The sequence below is a fragment of the Lasioglossum baleicum genome, chromosome 4, assembly GCF_051020765.1.
Source record: "Lasioglossum baleicum chromosome 4, iyLasBale1, whole genome shotgun sequence".
Lineage (NCBI taxonomy): Eukaryota > Metazoa > Arthropoda > Insecta > Hymenoptera > Halictidae > Lasioglossum > Lasioglossum baleicum.
The window spans coordinates 17325242-17342688 of NC_134932.1; the positions used below are offsets into that span (position 1 = coordinate 17325242).

A 17447-nucleotide genomic window follows, 5' to 3' on the forward strand; every position below is an offset into this window, starting at 1 on the left:
TCGGACACTTGGGGTCATTCTCTTGTTAGTGTTTCTCTGTATTCCGAGCAGAGAGAACTACGGAAAATTGGAAATATTCTAAAAGAATTAGTTTTAGAACTCGTAGAAATCCTGTTTGTTATAATTTGATTCGCGTGTATTAGAATGCCGAGAGGAAAAGTACTAACAAGTGAAGAAAAAGCATCAATCGATGCTTATAAAGACATGGATATTGCTAGGAAAATTAATCGGTCATATACTGTGATTAATAATTATATCAATTTACATGAAAATTACGAAAAAAATCATTTTAAAGGTGGTAATAAAAAATTGTCAAAGAGACAACATTCATTATTAATGAGGTCTGCGGTTAAGCAAAGCAAAAATGCAGCACAATTTCGAGCTGAATTGGAGCTCCCAGTAACAAGATGTGTGCAACAACTTTGAAATTCTTCTGGAGAAAACTGCAACGTAAACCAGGCCTTACAGAAGTACATAAACAGGTCCGGTTTGATTTCGCACAGGCACAAAACTCAGTGACTTTATAGAAATTTCGTTGAGTGTATTATATCTATTATATTTTATTATATCGATTTGCATTATTGGCAGCATATAATCTGCATTATTCGGAACATACACATGGCACATGCTGCCGAATAATGCAAATTGCGCGTTGTAAACGTAAAAATAGGAGTTTTGAGGGCTAGATCTTTTATCTAGCGCTTTTGAATACTGAAAAACCCCATCTTTACATTATCAAGAAATGAGAAGGCGCATCCCGTACCCTTGCAATCCTGGAAACGAGTTTACCCCCTTAATGCAGTTTGTCGCTGTGCAGTCTATTGCTTTGCATGGTCAATAATAGTCGAAATGGAGAAATGTTACATGTGAAAAATGGTACATTCATTATAAAAATGAATAATATATGAAGCACGTAACAGTGAAAATGTCAGAGGAATTATCGTTACATACTTCCATTTTATTTACATTTTATTGATTATGTGTTATTTCGCTCATTTCGTTTTTTTGTCTTGTTATACATATTGCTGCTTTGCCATCAACTGTATTTTAATGGAAAATACCTGCAAAGGTGAGATAGCATACCTAACATACCTAATTGCATAAGGCTATACAGAGTGTCCCAAAAATGTTGTACTTCCCATTTCCACGAATTCCACAATATACGAGTTACCTCGTTGCGGAAGACCATTCTCATTTTCCTGCGATGAGAGACACTGTGGTTAGCCAAAATAGAAGTTCCATAAGCCATCCATTCTCATCAGACCAGAATGCAATGCGTAATATCTACCGGTAGAACCATTCATAATCATAGATATTTATGGACTCACTGCATTATCTTGGTCACACAGAATATAATATCAACTTCGTGGATTGCATTATTGAAATTGGTGGCACATATCCACCAGTACTGTTTCCTGCGATTCTACAGGAACAGTTGCAGTAAAGTAACAGAACATGCATGTATTACATGATTCCCTATGTGCGATGCAAGATGATGCTTCGAGAAAAATATTTGAAAGACGTTGTTCCGAATATCTTTTTTATTTTCCATCATTTGACACGTTCCTGTTTCATTTATTAAAGCGGTTATTGTTGTAGCGCTGTGGAGTCGTTATATTTGATAAGAAAAAATTAATACTCCCTGTGTCCCATAATAATAGTAGCAGCTGATGAATTTAATTTGTCCCATAATAATAGTAGCAAAAGAAAACAAATGTAGAACGCAACATTTATTATCAAAAAATTAGATTACATTAGACAATAAATTGAAAATATTTCTTTAAATTTTTATTTTGAGTATTCAGATAGTTTCTGGATTTTTCAATAATTTCGTTACTGCATTTTAAACTTGTAGGTAGGATCCCCTTGGCTGCGAAGCTTTACTTAAAATTATTGGAGCCATCGTTCTTCGTTGCTCCCAGCATAACTTATTTTTTTTTCATCTCACTTTTACAATGTGTTGATATTCAACTGAAATAAAACAATTGATTTCGATCAGCGGATGAAATTAGAAAAATATTTATTATTCGTAATAATTAGGTTAACCTAAAAATTGAATGATGTGTCGAAACAAATGACAGATGTCATGAAACATTGATTTTGATTGAGGGCTTCGCAATTTCGAGCTGCAACATAACTTACAGCTGCATTCGCCAATAATTCCCGTTTAAATATTCACTTGCTACTATTATTATGGGACAGAGGGAGTATAAAAAAATTTTTTCTCACGCTTCAAAGTGTGTATAATAAAGTCCTGTAAATAGATTTTCCATTCCCTTCATTAGATTCCCGTAAAAAATTCGCAAAATTTGTTTTTCGTGTTCTATAGTGGCTGTACCCCTCGGATACGTTGTTTCGATTTTGTGCGAATTATTGTCAAACCATGTGTCTCTACTTCGAAAAGATTCACGCCTGAACGTTTCGCAATGATCTCCCAGAAGTTTCAATGCTGATAAATGAGCACGAGTTGCGAGTCAAGTAGGATCACATCCAGTCTCGTGATTTTGTTAGCGGAACACGTTCTGCCACTTCCGCGGAAAGCGAGAGAGTAGGTAAGTGTTAGAACCGCAAGACGGACCCGAACTAAACCGTATCGAATATAATATCTCTTAGAAAGTGCGTATCATAGCCTGGCCGGTGCGCGACGAAGAACAGTTTCCTGCACGTAACGCGACGCCATTGAACAATTGCAATAATACTCCGCTGAATTTGGTGTAGATTGGCGACGGTACAAGGATATATGTATATGGCGCGCCGCTCCTACGGGGAGCTGCAAATGGTTTCAGAAACTCTGTAAACTACTCATTTCAAAGTTTCCCTGAACGACGGGATGGCTGGAAGTGATAAACTCGTGACAGCCGTAGCCAGATATTCGTAAAATGGCAGATCGTGTAGATAGAGGACGATACAGTATTCAGAGGATTATGGGCTTCTTAAAGTTTACGTCGTTCCACTACGATCACTTGAAAAAATCGTGAAGTGTTTTCCAAATTATGTCGGCCGTTTCAGGGATTAAATATCTCCGGTGTATCCCGAAAATGTTGCACTTCCTTGAAAGGGATGATTCCTTAGGTCATTTGAGGTAACTTTTTTCTTTGCAAAAATGTTCTCCGAGGCCAGAGTTGTGCTAATTCAATTACATTGTAATTCAATTACGTCATACCTTAATTACATAATTCAAACCATTCAATTAATTCAATTACTATGTATTTTAATCAGATGTGTAATTGAAATACAATATATAATTAAAATACAGCTCTCCAAATTATAACCCAGAACTTTGAAGAAGTGCGATATTTTTGTTTTTCTTTCATATACTTGCTTGATGTCTGTGCGGCGTAGTTTCTATTCCTCGTCCTCGTTCATAATACGTAACGCTATTTCATGTTTATGGTTGAAATTTAAAAAATGTGTAACGCAGAAATTATTTCCGTTCAGATATTATAAATTTGTAAATAATTTTGTCGAAACCTACACATGGATTTTTCAACCTCTTCTTACCTATTACTTTATCATTCTATAATTTTTAATTTTAATTTAATTACATCGTAATTCGTAATTAATGTAATTTAATTACAAAGTGTTTTATAATTGTACTCCAATTGCAATTACGAATTACATTGTAATGTAATTGAATGAAGATCTGAATTTGAAATTACAATATAACTGAATTAAAATGTAATTCAATTACTTTGTAATTATAACTCCTGGAGTAATTCAATTGTAATTCTGCACAACTCTGTTCGAGGCTTCATTAAGGAGTTACTAACGAAAAACACGGACTAATCAGAGCGCACCCATTGTGGACGGACGCGGGCTCAGCCAATGCCAACGCCACGCTCAACGTGACCTGTCGCCGCATCGGAATCCGTCCGTTAATAATTCACATTTTCGTAAAGAAGTTTCTTCAAATGTCCCCAGGAATTACCTCTTTCAAGGAATTACATTTTCGGGACACCCTGTATATTGTAACATTTTTTAACACTAAGCCTACCATCACTGGTTCCAGATTTATTATTTTACAATTATTGAAATAATAAAAATGATTTTATAAGAATTGATTGTATAAATATCTTTAGTAGAGCACGTATTATAATAGGAGCCACACAAAGTTTAAATAAAATTATTCTTGTCACTTTTATAAGGAAACATGTACCAGTTATGTACTTTTAAGACTCGGTAGGTTTAGTGTTAATACACAGCATATTATCCACTTGATCCTTGGGTGATTACTATGTCAAATGTTAGTGTTACAAAAGCTGTTGGATTTTGACGCAATATAAAAATTGTCAAGATTGATTGTTTGATAAAAGATTTACATAGAAATTCATTTCTTTCGAAAGTTGGATAAAGCACTTCAAAAGCAATTCACATCATTGTACCATGAAATAATTTTAGTCAAACACGTAACTGACCACTAAATTCGTCTTTCTCTACAGTGTAAAAATACGAAATGTTTCCTGTTTTTCACGAAAAAATATTTTTCAGGATGCTGTTTACATTCTAAAATCCATCATTTTATACCAACACGGTCTGTTTCAAAATATTTTTTGCACCATCAGGAATAGCTCGGATATCGTGACGATCGATTCGTGAACTAAACTGTATTTAAAAAATATATCAAACTTTTTAGATATGAAGAAAAATATATACAAAATAAATAGTATAATACATAATTTGAAAACGGAATAAACTATCCGACTACCACTTTATTGTAAATTGGACAAAAAAATATGTTTCTGCATGGGCATTCGCAATTTAATTATTAACTCGAGAGAGTTCTGGAGCTTGCTAATGAGAACTACCTTAACAAAGTTCTTATTTTACAGGTTTCGATGAGAAGAAATAGAGAAATATTTTAGAAAATAAAAGTTTCCGTTTCAATGGAATATAAAATATAAAATTAGAATTTCCTAAGGATAGCAATTCTTTTCATAAGAATTCCACAGGAATTTTGTTGTTAAATGAAACAGGTAAGTTCGAACAGAATTGTTTTTAGAAACGGATGATAACTGTTTATTTGAAGCCCTGCGTGTTATTCTCCCTTGTAACAGAACCAGGGTTTCAAGTCCGATTCGGTTCGCAGTTGCGCTCTCGTGAACTGAATTAAAGTTTTAAAATTGAGAGGATCTAATTCACATGATACTCTCCGTGGAACTTGTGATGTACGATGGTTGGACTACTAGAAACACGACACCGCTAGCAATTCCCTTGGATCGCCGAACCTGATAAAGATTATATCTGGAGAATGTGGTCAGATTAACGTACCCGCGACTTCATCAAAGAACCGGATACGGCTCCAAGAACTCTGTAGATTATCCACCTGGAAAGTTCGCCCGGTTAAATGTCCTGGCACGACGCCGCCTCGAAGGAATAATTATACTTACACGCTCCCGGAGGAAATTACAGATGCGAACTGATTTACGATGCCGATAACGGTGGAAAGGAACGTATTGAATTCGGCGTCCTTTCGGCAAGTACATTACAAGGATAGATCGATCGGTAACGCAAGCTCGTGAAAGCACACGAACAGTTTGTAGTAGAATTAGTACAAAAACCAAAGTTGGCTTTCTAGTTCCAGTATTTCCTAACACTAGGTGAACCAGCTTTCGAATTGAAAGAGAATTAAAACAGTAGAAATATAATTACTAGACTGTAGATCTTTATGCATTTATAAGAAAATTCAGCAAATGTAATTCAAAATTGTAGGAAAATTTTGAAAATTGAACATGCCAATATATGATTTCTTATCTATAATATCAAAATTATTAAGGGAGGAAATAGCTATTTAGTTTCTATTCCTTGCAATCGATGCAGACAATTTTTATTTTGCATAAAGATCCGCCGTCTAATAGTTACACTTATTCACCACTCCGCGACAAAAACATGGGGCACCTGATTTATTGAAGGTTTTCGTAATTTGTACAGCCTATCAGTATAAAAGATTGAAGGACAGCCTTATTTTTCAAGTATATACAGAAATAATAAAATATTAGCGCCGCAAAATTCTTGAAAAATAATAATTTTTACCTAAATTTTTTGTAATCCGAAATGATCTTTAATACGGTGTCGATTTATAACTGTGATTTATAATTACATGGGCTCTCAAAATACCAAGGCTAAATTTTAGAGCACTTTCTGTTGACTAATTAGAAGATTTTTTATTAGATGATTAATGTGATAAGCAAACTATTAAAAATAATATGAATTTTGTAGTGAAAAGTCATACGAAACAGAGGTTAACATATGTGTAATATTACATTATTAATCCAAGACCGACGTCTTCGCAGCAAAAGATTTTGTCATAATACATAAACTTTCGCACTGTTAGCACGGTAGAAGCCAATCTAAACGTAACCTTTTCACATAGTAACTAACACAAATCTAGTAATATTTTTCGAGAACAAAAATATAAAAGAAAATGTGAATCGCGCGCGCGTGTGAAAATAATATTCTGGGCTATCGAGCCTGTCCAACTGCAACATTTTTCATCAAAAAATTGTTTTCCCGATTCGCAAAAACATGAAACCATATCATGGACAGTAGTATGACAATAACAATAGAGAACCATGGAAAACCAGATATCATTTTTATTCCGGATACAATAAGCAGCAGGACACACGCAGGTGTTACCCGAAAACAATTATCGAAATATACACATGAAATAGCAATGCGAAAGTTCATTTTTCAACATGACAATTGAGCTGTGGAATACTGTGCATGCCGCAGTGATGGTATATTTCAGTGTTGTGTATCGGGACCAAAAAACTAGACACTCTACATCACACAAGAGAAAGCAAGTCGACATTAGAAATTTTTTAAGTAAAGCAGTAATAAATGTTCAATATTTTATATAAAATGAATGTTTTTATAAATCGAAATAACGTTGAATTCAATAAGAACTGAAATTTTTCGCAGTTCATAAACGCCATATTTACTGATCTCCAATCATTTTTATAAAATCAAGTATCTTATTATTGTGTAAGCAGTTTATGAATTTAGTCTTTATTCATACGAAAAGAGTTACATAAAAATTGAGCACGCACTTGCAGATATTATATTTGTTGTAGAAAAATGCTCCCAGATAGCTCTCAAATGAAAAGATTATGGCGTAAATTTAAAGTGTAAATAACGTTACATGACGTAAATGCGTGCATGAAGGCGCAGATTGGTAACAGACTTTCATAGAAAATAAATTGAGTACATTATTAAAATAAAATGAAGTAATTTCTGACTAATTGCAGTTTTATGTAATTGGTGTGAATATCTGCTGTCCACCAATAACAAACAGTGAACGTAAAATAAAAACGTCTACTAACGAGATATCGATCGATTTACAAGCCGTCGTGACAACGGTTACCAATTATGGTCATCAACAGTGTTAACCTAGGAACCCTGACGAGTGACAGTTTGCAGGAGAATTATGCCAAAACTAAACAAATTCCTGGCAACGTCAATCATCACGGATATAAAGGAGTGTGTGTTGGTTGCGAACGAAATATATTCTTGGGTCGGCGATATCGAACATCTGTCATGGAAATTTCCAGCGAAAACCGCAAAGGACATAAATGCCATGGAGGTAGTGAAGGAACACAACGGCACCGCAGGGGAATTCTATATTCTTCTCCTGGAGCTGGCTTACGACAGGTTGTTTAGCCCTTTTTCGATCACGCCTCGGCATGTTTGCATAAATTTGCCTCCGCCGAAAACGTTTTACCGAGATAGCATGCCATTACTGTGAATGTACGTAGTTCAGATTCAATTAGGCGTGTGAACGGTACGTAGCCGAAGGAACATTCGTCAAAGCAAATGGGAACATTGACCATTTTCGGGTAATGCAATCGTGCGTGAGCTCGATCCATTGTGGTTCCTCGGAATCTCATACCTTTTATTATAATTGTTTCATGTTTGCACTTCGATTGTACAGAACATTAGGTTTATGAGATGAGAATGATACTTGTGGACCCACAATCACGTTACGATATCTCAGTACAGTATTTTCCTTCTTCTAGATACAGTAAAGTCGCGTTATTTCTCAGTGACCGCCTACCCAGAATTTGTCAAGTGCCTACCCCCTCCACTGAGAGGCAACGCCGCAGGGGGCAAGAAAGCTCGAGCTGCCTCGGTCTCCGAGCAGTGTAAACATGCCGCGTAATGTGATCTCGGCTCGGGTATATTGGTGTGAATCACTACGAATCCAATTACAAAACTTCTTTAATTTTCATTATTTTTTTATGGGACTTTCGCAAACTTATTTGTGGCATTTTTTTGATTAATATGACACTAAACACGATATAATTTCAACTGTATTTAGTGGTTTAATTGAGGATGAAAGTTTCGGGCGCAAAGAAGGACAGCGCGATCCGTGTTTACATGCTGTCCATTTATACGTTCGGCTTCCTTTGTACTTTCGGCGCGGTAGACTCAGTCATAAAAGAATAGTGCCCCTACACTCTACACGATATTTCTCCGTGCAGAACACAACTGTTTGCAAAATAACGCGACTTTACTGTACACAGTAAAGTCGCAATCTAAGCGTCACGGAGATGGTCGATCTAAGTCAGTTCGCCTACTCCTTCCACGGTGAACATACTCCACGAGTGACCAAGAAGCTGGAGCTTCGAGAATCGGCTTATTGTTAGAAAGCGACTTTACTGTACAATACAGGGTGTTCGACTATAGGTTGGAGAAGATTGAAGGGGTGGTTCTCCATGATAATATAAGATGAAAATAAAGAATAAAGAAATTACGATTTCGGTTTCATCTGTTAGTTATTAACAATTAAAAATCCGCCTAAAATGCGGCAACCCGGTCAAACGAGGTATATGTTGCGTACGTCATAGAGGCGCGCGACAGCATACACCTCTGTTGGTCGGGTTGCCGAATTTTAGGCGGATTTTTAATTGCACTGAAATATAATTTTATGTTCTACCTTTATAGTAATATCATTCTATACCATACATTTAGAGATAATATAATTCTATATTCTACATTTATAGAAATATAATTTTATACTCTACATTTAGAGATATACACATAATTCTATACTCTGCATTTAGAGATATACATATAATTCTATGTTCTATATTTGTAGAAATATAATTCTACATGCTACATTTAGAGATATACATATAGTCATATATTCTACATTTATAGGAATATAATTCATATATTACACATTCACATTTACACATGTATATGTATATTCTATATATTATGTTAATATTCTATGTATATTCTATAATGCATATTAAAAGTGAACAATATTCGCGATGATATCTATAACACGCTAGTCTCGAAATAATTTTTAACAAGTCATATCGTTGCAGAGTACAATTTGCGTTACGCTTGATGGTAGAATTTATGGACAAGTATCCTTCCGTAGACGGCTTTTTCAAGGAAGTGGCGTGTATTAAACGATCGAATCAGATTTCATTGGCTAGTTTACTGCGACTGGTTTGGAATCGGTTGAAAACTAATCCTGAATCGATTTCCCGTCACATGGTAAGAATGCAAGCGATTGCCATCATTCATAATATTATAAATACTAGTATATTACATTAGTATTTTGATATTATAGTTCGATATTATTATTATTTATTTATTGCTTTAAACCAAATGTGTGAACTTTTCTTATTTGTGATATTATTCAGAATCATAGTTAAGTAACAAATAATAAATTCAGGTTAGTTAATTTAATTTTTATATAGACACAGCTAGATTGTCTGAATTAATTTTACAGAAATAGGCAACATTTTTTAAAAAAAATAATAGCTGTTCATTATAACAAGTAAGAAATGTTTCATAATACATCATGTTAAAGTAGGGATATCAGAGAGGCCAGAAAAGATACAAATTATTAAACCAGTTATAAAAATAATTATATTAAAAGTCTCTATGCTGTTAAAACAGTTTTGACGTTCACGAGAAACTTCTTCAGAGGCGTTAAATGCTAAGTAAATCTATACATTTTGCATTCAAGTGTAGTATAAAGTCACTCTTTGAAGAGAAATTTAACATGCCACGTTATCAGAGAAGATCGTGTCCTTTCCCAAAGTGAAGGCTCGAAACGGTTCAAAACATGAGGAAAACTATTCATGAAAAGATTAATCTCGTGAAAGAAGTTTAAACTGACTTCGTCAAACTTGGTTTTGTACGGTGAAGTTGACATGACTGAAGAACGAAGTTACGCTAATTACTAAGTGCTTCGATGGCGCCGGGGAAAATTAAGTCTCGAATTATTTCACCTAAGAAATTTTCTTTCTGACGTGCAACACGTGAACGGAATTCATAACTATTGGCAAAGAGTTCCATAAGCGCTACACAACTTCTGTTTCAATTTACGCAATTTCGCCGGCAGTGTATTAAATGAACCCGCTAATACGAATTCTGTCTAACAAATGACCTCTAATACAATTACCTATAATTCAATATCGAAAGAAATTAACGTTATAATCATTAGCTCGTGGATTATGGTTCACATAATTATTTATAACGCTTCTGTGAACATATACAGTTACACAATTAATATTCGGACGCTCTAAAAAAGACGATAACTTTTTAAATATTGTACTAGACGATTTGAACTTTTTTGGGGAGCTAGAGCAATTAGTTTACTACAGGATGTGAAAAGAAATTTTTTCAAAAATTGCAATTTATCGGAACTGTAGGAAAAATACTAAAAGTTGCATTTTACAACTTTTTTTGTGGGTCTATAAGCATATTCTGAAAATTTCGTCAAAATCGGTCGACGTTGCAATGAGCTACAAACGTTTAAGATAGTTTTATCAATGCCTGTCGTTTTTTCCCGCGTCAATCGATTTCGATAAAACTTTCACAGTGCATATAATTGACGCTGACCTAACAAACATACTTTCTAAATTGTCAATATAACCCACATAAAAAAGCTGTAAAATGCAACTTTTTAGTATTTTTCCTACAATCCCGATCAATTGATAGTTTTTAAAAAATTTCTATTCACATCCTGTAGTAAGTGCTAATTGCTCTAGCATCTTTTAGTTGTCGTCTTTTTTAGAGCGTCTGAATTCAAGTAACCGTACATAAAATAAAAAATAATTAGAAGAGGAAAAGAGAATTAGGATAAAGGTAATATAAATACTTACATAATACACAAAATTAGAAAATATAATATTTATAAAAACATATCAATATATTTTAATGCAAATACCTCCTGTCTAAAATCTACAGGATTGATTCAAAAATTTATATTCAGTCGAATTTCTTATCATTCTTAAATAATAATTATAAACTTAAATTAGTAATTCTTAGTTTCTTATAATGATAGTCAAAAATAAATGGCTATGTGTATTTACAGAAAGATGACGTAGTACATAATAGTCCTTGAGCAAATTTAATAAACGTATTCTTTTACGTGTATCTCTTTTATTCTGCATGTCAAAAACAGCAGAGAGACAGAAAAATTAAATAGCATAGCAAATACGAGTGGTATCTGAATTGGAAAGGAATATAACAGCAAAGTGAAGAATAACAGACTTTAATGTCATGGTTGAAGGAAGGGGAGGGAGGGTTGGAAAAAGAGAGTGCAAGCGTAGAAGAAGGATGTGCATGCGATTCTGAAATCATGCGTACGACAGCGAGGACGTAAAAATTTCTTTCCTGGTTGGAGGAAGCTCCCGAAAAATTGCGGCACGTCAACAGGTGAAGAATAGGGAGGACGACGAGACGCGGGAGTACGTTACACGCAAAGTGTCCCGAAGTTCTCAGGCAGAGAGCACCGTGAACTACTGCGAGAGCTGTACCATTGCTGGCGAAGCAGTCCTCCAAGCGATAACTGCGATCGAGCGAGTGTTCCTTGACAGTGAATTAATTTCCGTTGCTGTTACTGAAAGGTATCTATCTTGTATATATGTATAGATCCTAAAATCGTAACGAAAGCATTGCTGATTGTTCAAAACAAAAAGGTCCTTTTTCTTGCGAATCATTATCCTGATTATATTTCCCAATTTCGAATGTAGTTATTTGAAAAACCAACATCTATTACCTTGAAAACTACGAGAAAAAACTACATTTAGGAAAATAATCCCTGTGAGATATTGACCACTTGACACCATTCAATAAAATGTTTTTTATTTTGTCAATATTAATGAAATATCCTGGGGGTGACATTGAAATGAGACACCCTGCATAATAAACTTGTAAATTATGGCAGCGGAGTAGGTCTAATTCAACACAGTGGAAAAATATTAAAAGAATTTAGAAATACTGTTATATTATTTCCAACCAATTAAACATATATTAACAAAGAAAATTTTATTCCACAATCAATGTTTATTTTGCATGGACATCCGCCGTCTACTTCCATGTAGAGTAGAGTTGGGCAAAAATTTAATCAACGATTGACGACTAAATTTCTACTTCAATCCTTAAACGCAATTAACAATTAATCTCCTAGTTTAGTCGTTAATTGCGGTTAATAATTAAATACTTATCAATCGTTAATTGCGGTTAACGATTAAAGTCGTTAATTACGATTAACGATTATATTCCTTTCAATTGTAATCGTCAATCGGATAATTGATTAATAATTAACTGCTGAAATTTCGAAATGAAATACGAAAATACAAAAATGTTAACTGAGTTTAGGTGTATTGTCATTTGGTCTATAATATAAACTCTGTTTACGTGCTTTTATGTTTTTTTTTCGATGATTTTTTTTTAATCAACGATTGACGATTAAATTCATCAATCGATTGAATCAATCATCGATTTTTCGATGATTTCTTCTTTTAATCAACGATTGACGATTAAATTCATCAATCGATTGAATCAATCGTCGATTTTTCGACGATTTCTTTTTTTAATCGTACACATTAATCAATCAATGGTAGAACACCTTCTTACTAGTGATATCAGATCGTTAAGTATGAAACTTGACAAATGTGTGTTTTATTTGTCCACTTTCATGCTTAATGACCTGATAAAAGTCAGCAGCATTCTCCGCGCAGGGACAAAATCCGGAACGATATTTACGAGAGCACCCAATGGGCTGTGATGAGTAGATTGACGAGAGGCATAGAGACAGATGTTGGAACAGCTTTGGCGCGAATGCGGGAGAGCAATCTGAAAACAGAAGCCGCTAGGAAAGTTCACGAGGAGACGATCCGAAATCTGCGGGCAAGCTTGACGCGACAAGAGGAACGATCTGACGTTTTTCAGGCTATAAACTCGGAGCTGGACAACGCGCTAGAAAATGGCAGGTTCCCTAGCTAGAAATTCCTCTCAAAAGCTTCCCATCTCTTCTACATCCCTATCCTAAAGTCGCTGTTCCCCCTTTATCTTCATCTTTACAGTCTCTCTCTTTAAAATTTTTATCTTTCGTTTTATGTTCTTCGATTTTGGAGTGGGGTAGAATAGTTGCACAGAAAGCTATAAATACTGTAGGAATGTTTTTATACATACGTGCACTTCATAAAAATACACAGATTTTAATACATTTAAAATAAAAGTTAAAAACACATTTATTTATCAGAATTATCAATTATATAAACAGGTCAGATTATCTTTAACCCACCGAATAAAAAGACAAATTTATTTCACTACACTTTTAATAACATTTTTCGACTTATCGCGAATAATAATAATATTATAATAATATTAATAATATTATTAATTAAAATTATAAATAATATTATATCGAATAATAAATAATAATAATAATATAATTATTAAATAATTATTATTAAATAATAATAATTAATCAATAGCAGGATTTTCAGAGAGTTACAAGTAGACTGCGGATCTTTATGCAATTTGGCTTTTGAAAATGTTCAAATAATGCTAGTAATTAATTTCAGATCTAAAAAGGCTATTACCACGGAAAATAAGATTTTATTTGATTAGAGTTTCTCTCTCTCTCTCTCTCTCTCTCTTCAGATTCATCCCCAATAAACATCCGCAGTCTAGTTATAAGGATATTTATTCAACTGAATCCATTGAAATTCAGGAAACCCACAGAGAAATCGCATTGAAATTAGTTAATATCTAAATTGTTGTGACATTGACACTATTTTGATGAATTTATGACTTAGGCTGTTAGAGAGCGCGAAGCCTGCGCTTTTCAACGGTTTTTGTTTTATTACGATACGACGCTTAGTTCCAGAGATATCGTCGTATAAAGGCAGTGGTAATTTATTAACATTTTCTCTTCCGCACAGTACACCCTTCTCTCTCTTTCTCGCGAGGCAATACTGACCTACCCCCACGCGGCGCCAGTTAGGGCAGGTCAGTTTTTACTACCTCCACTGCATTCTTTTACACGCAAACTTTGATCGCTTATATCTCGAGAACCGATCGAGATATCGAAATGGGACAAAATGCATTGGAAACAGGATCGGCTCTACTGTCTTCTGCACCTATTGACAACGACAATTTCTTTGTCCTTACAGTTGTGATATACTGTGGCTTAGACGGGATTAACATAGGATCAATTTTATTTCGGGGAACATAAACTATATCAATTCACATTAGTCACCATAATTTTTTAGACCTACGAATATCACTCGAGTGTTCGTCCCAGTAACTTTCGATGATAGAAATAAAATTTAAATTACTGTTTGGTATATTATAGTGATGAATTCGAATGAAATATAGTAATTTAATTATTAAGATGTAAAGGTGCACGGAAATGCGAAAAACGGTTCGATCTTTTCAAGCCATTGCTCCAGTTTCTATCCCATACTACCGCCGGTTCGACGGCGAATCTTTCTATGTCGATCAAATTCCAAATAGCCCTGGGACTCGGTCAGGAACGGTGGGTATGAAATTTTGGGTTAAGCAAACTGATACATAACGTCACCTCGAGCGGAACATACATATGGGAATGATAGCGGTTAAACAACGTGTGGGGAACACGGCTGAGAAATTTTTCCCCGCGCGCCACTACCGCTGTCCGCCTCCCGTTTGGCAGATGCGACTTGTAATCGATGGAAAACGATTTATGAACGTCCGTTCGTGTAACAGATAGTAAATGAAGGGGACACTATGTTTCGATCGGTCTGTCGTGATTTTATTCCCTTTGCGGTGGAAACGGAGATACATCGTGAAGTGTTCGTAAAATCAAAGCGACTTCACGCGATCACGCAAAGTAAAGTGAATAAACGATTTTCGAAAATATTTGAGAAAAATTTGTGTTCACCTTATTGGGCCTAGAAGTTCGATCACAACGTGATGCACAATACAGGTTCAATGGTAAAATTTTTCTGTTTTTAATCATTTTTTATATTTATAATTTCTTATAATTTATCTCTTAACATACATTTATATTTAAATATGACGTTTCATAAAGAAAACACAACAGCATCGAACATGGATCATTTTAATTTATGGGGCCTAGAAGTGCGATTACAACAAGATGGACAATACAGATTCAGTGGCAAAACTTTGTTGTTTTTAATAACTTTTTTTATGAAACTTTTACCATCATATTTGTGAAAATTTTTGTACGATTTATTTTTTCTCAAGTTTTCAATTTAACCCTTAGCACTCGAGAGGTAACTCAGAGTCGCCACTAAAACTGGCTGTACTCTATTCTTTAAAATATAATTTATATCATTAAATATGTTGGTATCTAATCAATTACTAAACATTTACTAAACATAAAAAAAATTACTAAACATACAATACAGAAGAAATGTTGAATTTTCGAGTTAAAATAGCTTCGAGTGCAAAGGGTCAAATTGAAAACTTGAGAAAAAATAAATCATACAAAAATTTTTGGTGTTTGAGTTTATTGGAGTTATAATGAACGGTCCGCTGCTATGTATACGGTATAATATAATTAATATTTCACATTATTGAAATAATTATCTTGATGGAAATGCCGGACCTCCCACGACAAAGTGCATCTCGCATTTGATAAATTATTTAATAAATTCGAACATTAATATATCGAATTTAAACTAAAAGTGTTTCTTAAATTAATAAGCTCCTTGTTCAGTCATTTGGTAATTTCCTGACGGAAATTAAGAGTTTCGTAATACTTCAACGGGGAATATTCTACACTGGTCAACAGTCTCGAAACGTAACGTCGCTAAACGTATTTTTCGTCCCTTTAAAATGACTACTATAATATCCGTAGAAGGAATTAAAAGTAGAGTCGTGTATTAAATTACTTCAAATGTTGACTTACAGTGAAGGAGGAACTCGAGAAGACGAACCAGGCGAAAGTTATCAAGGAACGAGAATACGAGCAGTTGAAAAATACCCTGGAAAGTACACGCAGAATTGTAGCGGTTCTAAGTAAGCAAAAAAGAACCGCACGAATGTTTTCAGTTTTTAATTCATTTAATTGAACGTGTGGTTATCTTAATCTGTTATTCTTCGGTCGCCGGACACTGCATTAGGTTATGTACCTCTTCTTGTATTTTTTAATGCAGTTTTTGTTAAATAACAAAAGCAATTAAATAATTGTAATTTTATTTTTGGTTCGAAAATATTACCACACTCGTTAGGAATAATTGATACGTCATGACGTAGTATTGTTTAGAATCATATTTTATACCATAAAAAAGATTAAATCTTACGTTTGTCGAGTTAGAGACTTACAGATTTAATTAATTTTGGCTTAATTTGGCATAGACCAAATTAAGACATTTATTTATAGATTTATTGAATAACATATTTTCCGTTGTATTTACATTTTGTCATTTTGAGATAACTTATCATGTTGTTGAATAACTCTTACAGTGTAAGGCCTACACCTTTCAATTTTAATTTGAGAAAGCTATGAATTTTCGTTCCAGCCCAATATTATGTATGGTGTCCCAAAAATGTATTTCCTTGAAAAGGGTGATTGCTAAGGTCGTTTGAAATAATTTTTTCCTTTACGATATTGCTCTCCGCGGCTTCGTTAAGGAGTTATTAACGGAAAACCACGGACCAATCAGAACGCGGCTATAGCAGACTGATTTTGGCTCGGCCAATGCCAACGCCACGCTCAGTGGAACCTGTCGCCAGTCGGAATCCATCTGCCGCGCTTTGATTGGTCCGTGTTTTTCGTTAATAACTCCTTAAGGAAGCCTCGGAGAACATTTTCGCAAAGGAAAAAGTTATTCCAAATGGCCTCAGGAATCACCCTCTTCAGTGAAGTACAACATTTTTGTGACACCCTGTATGAATTGCCTTGTCAAAGCGGCAAACACTAAAAATATAAAACATAAATGACTAATGCTAAAATAATTATATAAATAGTATTTACATGTATCTAAGTACGGATTCTTGTGCAAACAAATATTTAAAAAATAACGCAGATTAATATCAATTCAATATCACCATTTCTTCATGAAATAGTGTTTGACTCCACAACTGTGTGCAATAGCTGTTGCTGCATAAGAAAAAGCAAACATGTTAACGCGTGCACATAATTTACTACTTCTGTTGAATTTCTCTTTCGTCCCACTTTTAATTTT

At 34.3% G+C, this 17447-nt stretch overlaps 2 protein-coding genes across 4 annotated transcripts in view; both read left to right on the forward strand.

Moving 5' to 3' along the window:
* LOC143208152 (uncharacterized) lies at nucleotides 1-13557 on the forward strand. 3 transcript variants are annotated; one of them, XR_013008851.1, is made up of 3 exons: nucleotides 1-7647; nucleotides 9330-11870; nucleotides 12987-13557. XR_013008851.1 is itself a non-coding variant. In XM_076422289.1 (3 exons), the coding sequence occupies exons 1-3, from the start codon at nucleotides 7424-7426 to the stop codon at nucleotides 11688-11690; spliced, it is 438 nt and encodes a 145-aa protein (XP_076278404.1). In that variant the 5' UTR covers nucleotides 1-7423; the 3' UTR covers nucleotides 11691-12661. The 3 variants fall into 3 exon arrangements, 2 of the variants coding, with proteins under 2 accessions (XP_076278404.1, XP_076278403.1); XM_076422289.1 differs by lacking the exon at nucleotides 12987-13557 and having other exon boundaries at nucleotides 9330-9504; nucleotides 11652-12661; XM_076422288.1 differs by lacking the exon at nucleotides 12987-13557 and having other exon boundaries at nucleotides 9330-12661.
* The window catches only part of LOC143208488 (uncharacterized), an 8781-nt gene continuing 4366 nt past the window's right edge, over nucleotides 13033-17447 (forward strand). Inside the window, exons 1-3 of the mRNA XM_076422959.1 lie at nucleotides 13033-13238; nucleotides 14070-14164; nucleotides 16171-16278. Coding sequence (XP_076279074.1) covers nucleotides 13033-13238; nucleotides 14070-14164; nucleotides 16171-16278 — 409 coding nt within the window. The remainder of the gene's footprint in view (nucleotides 13239-14069; nucleotides 14165-16170; nucleotides 16279-17447) is intronic.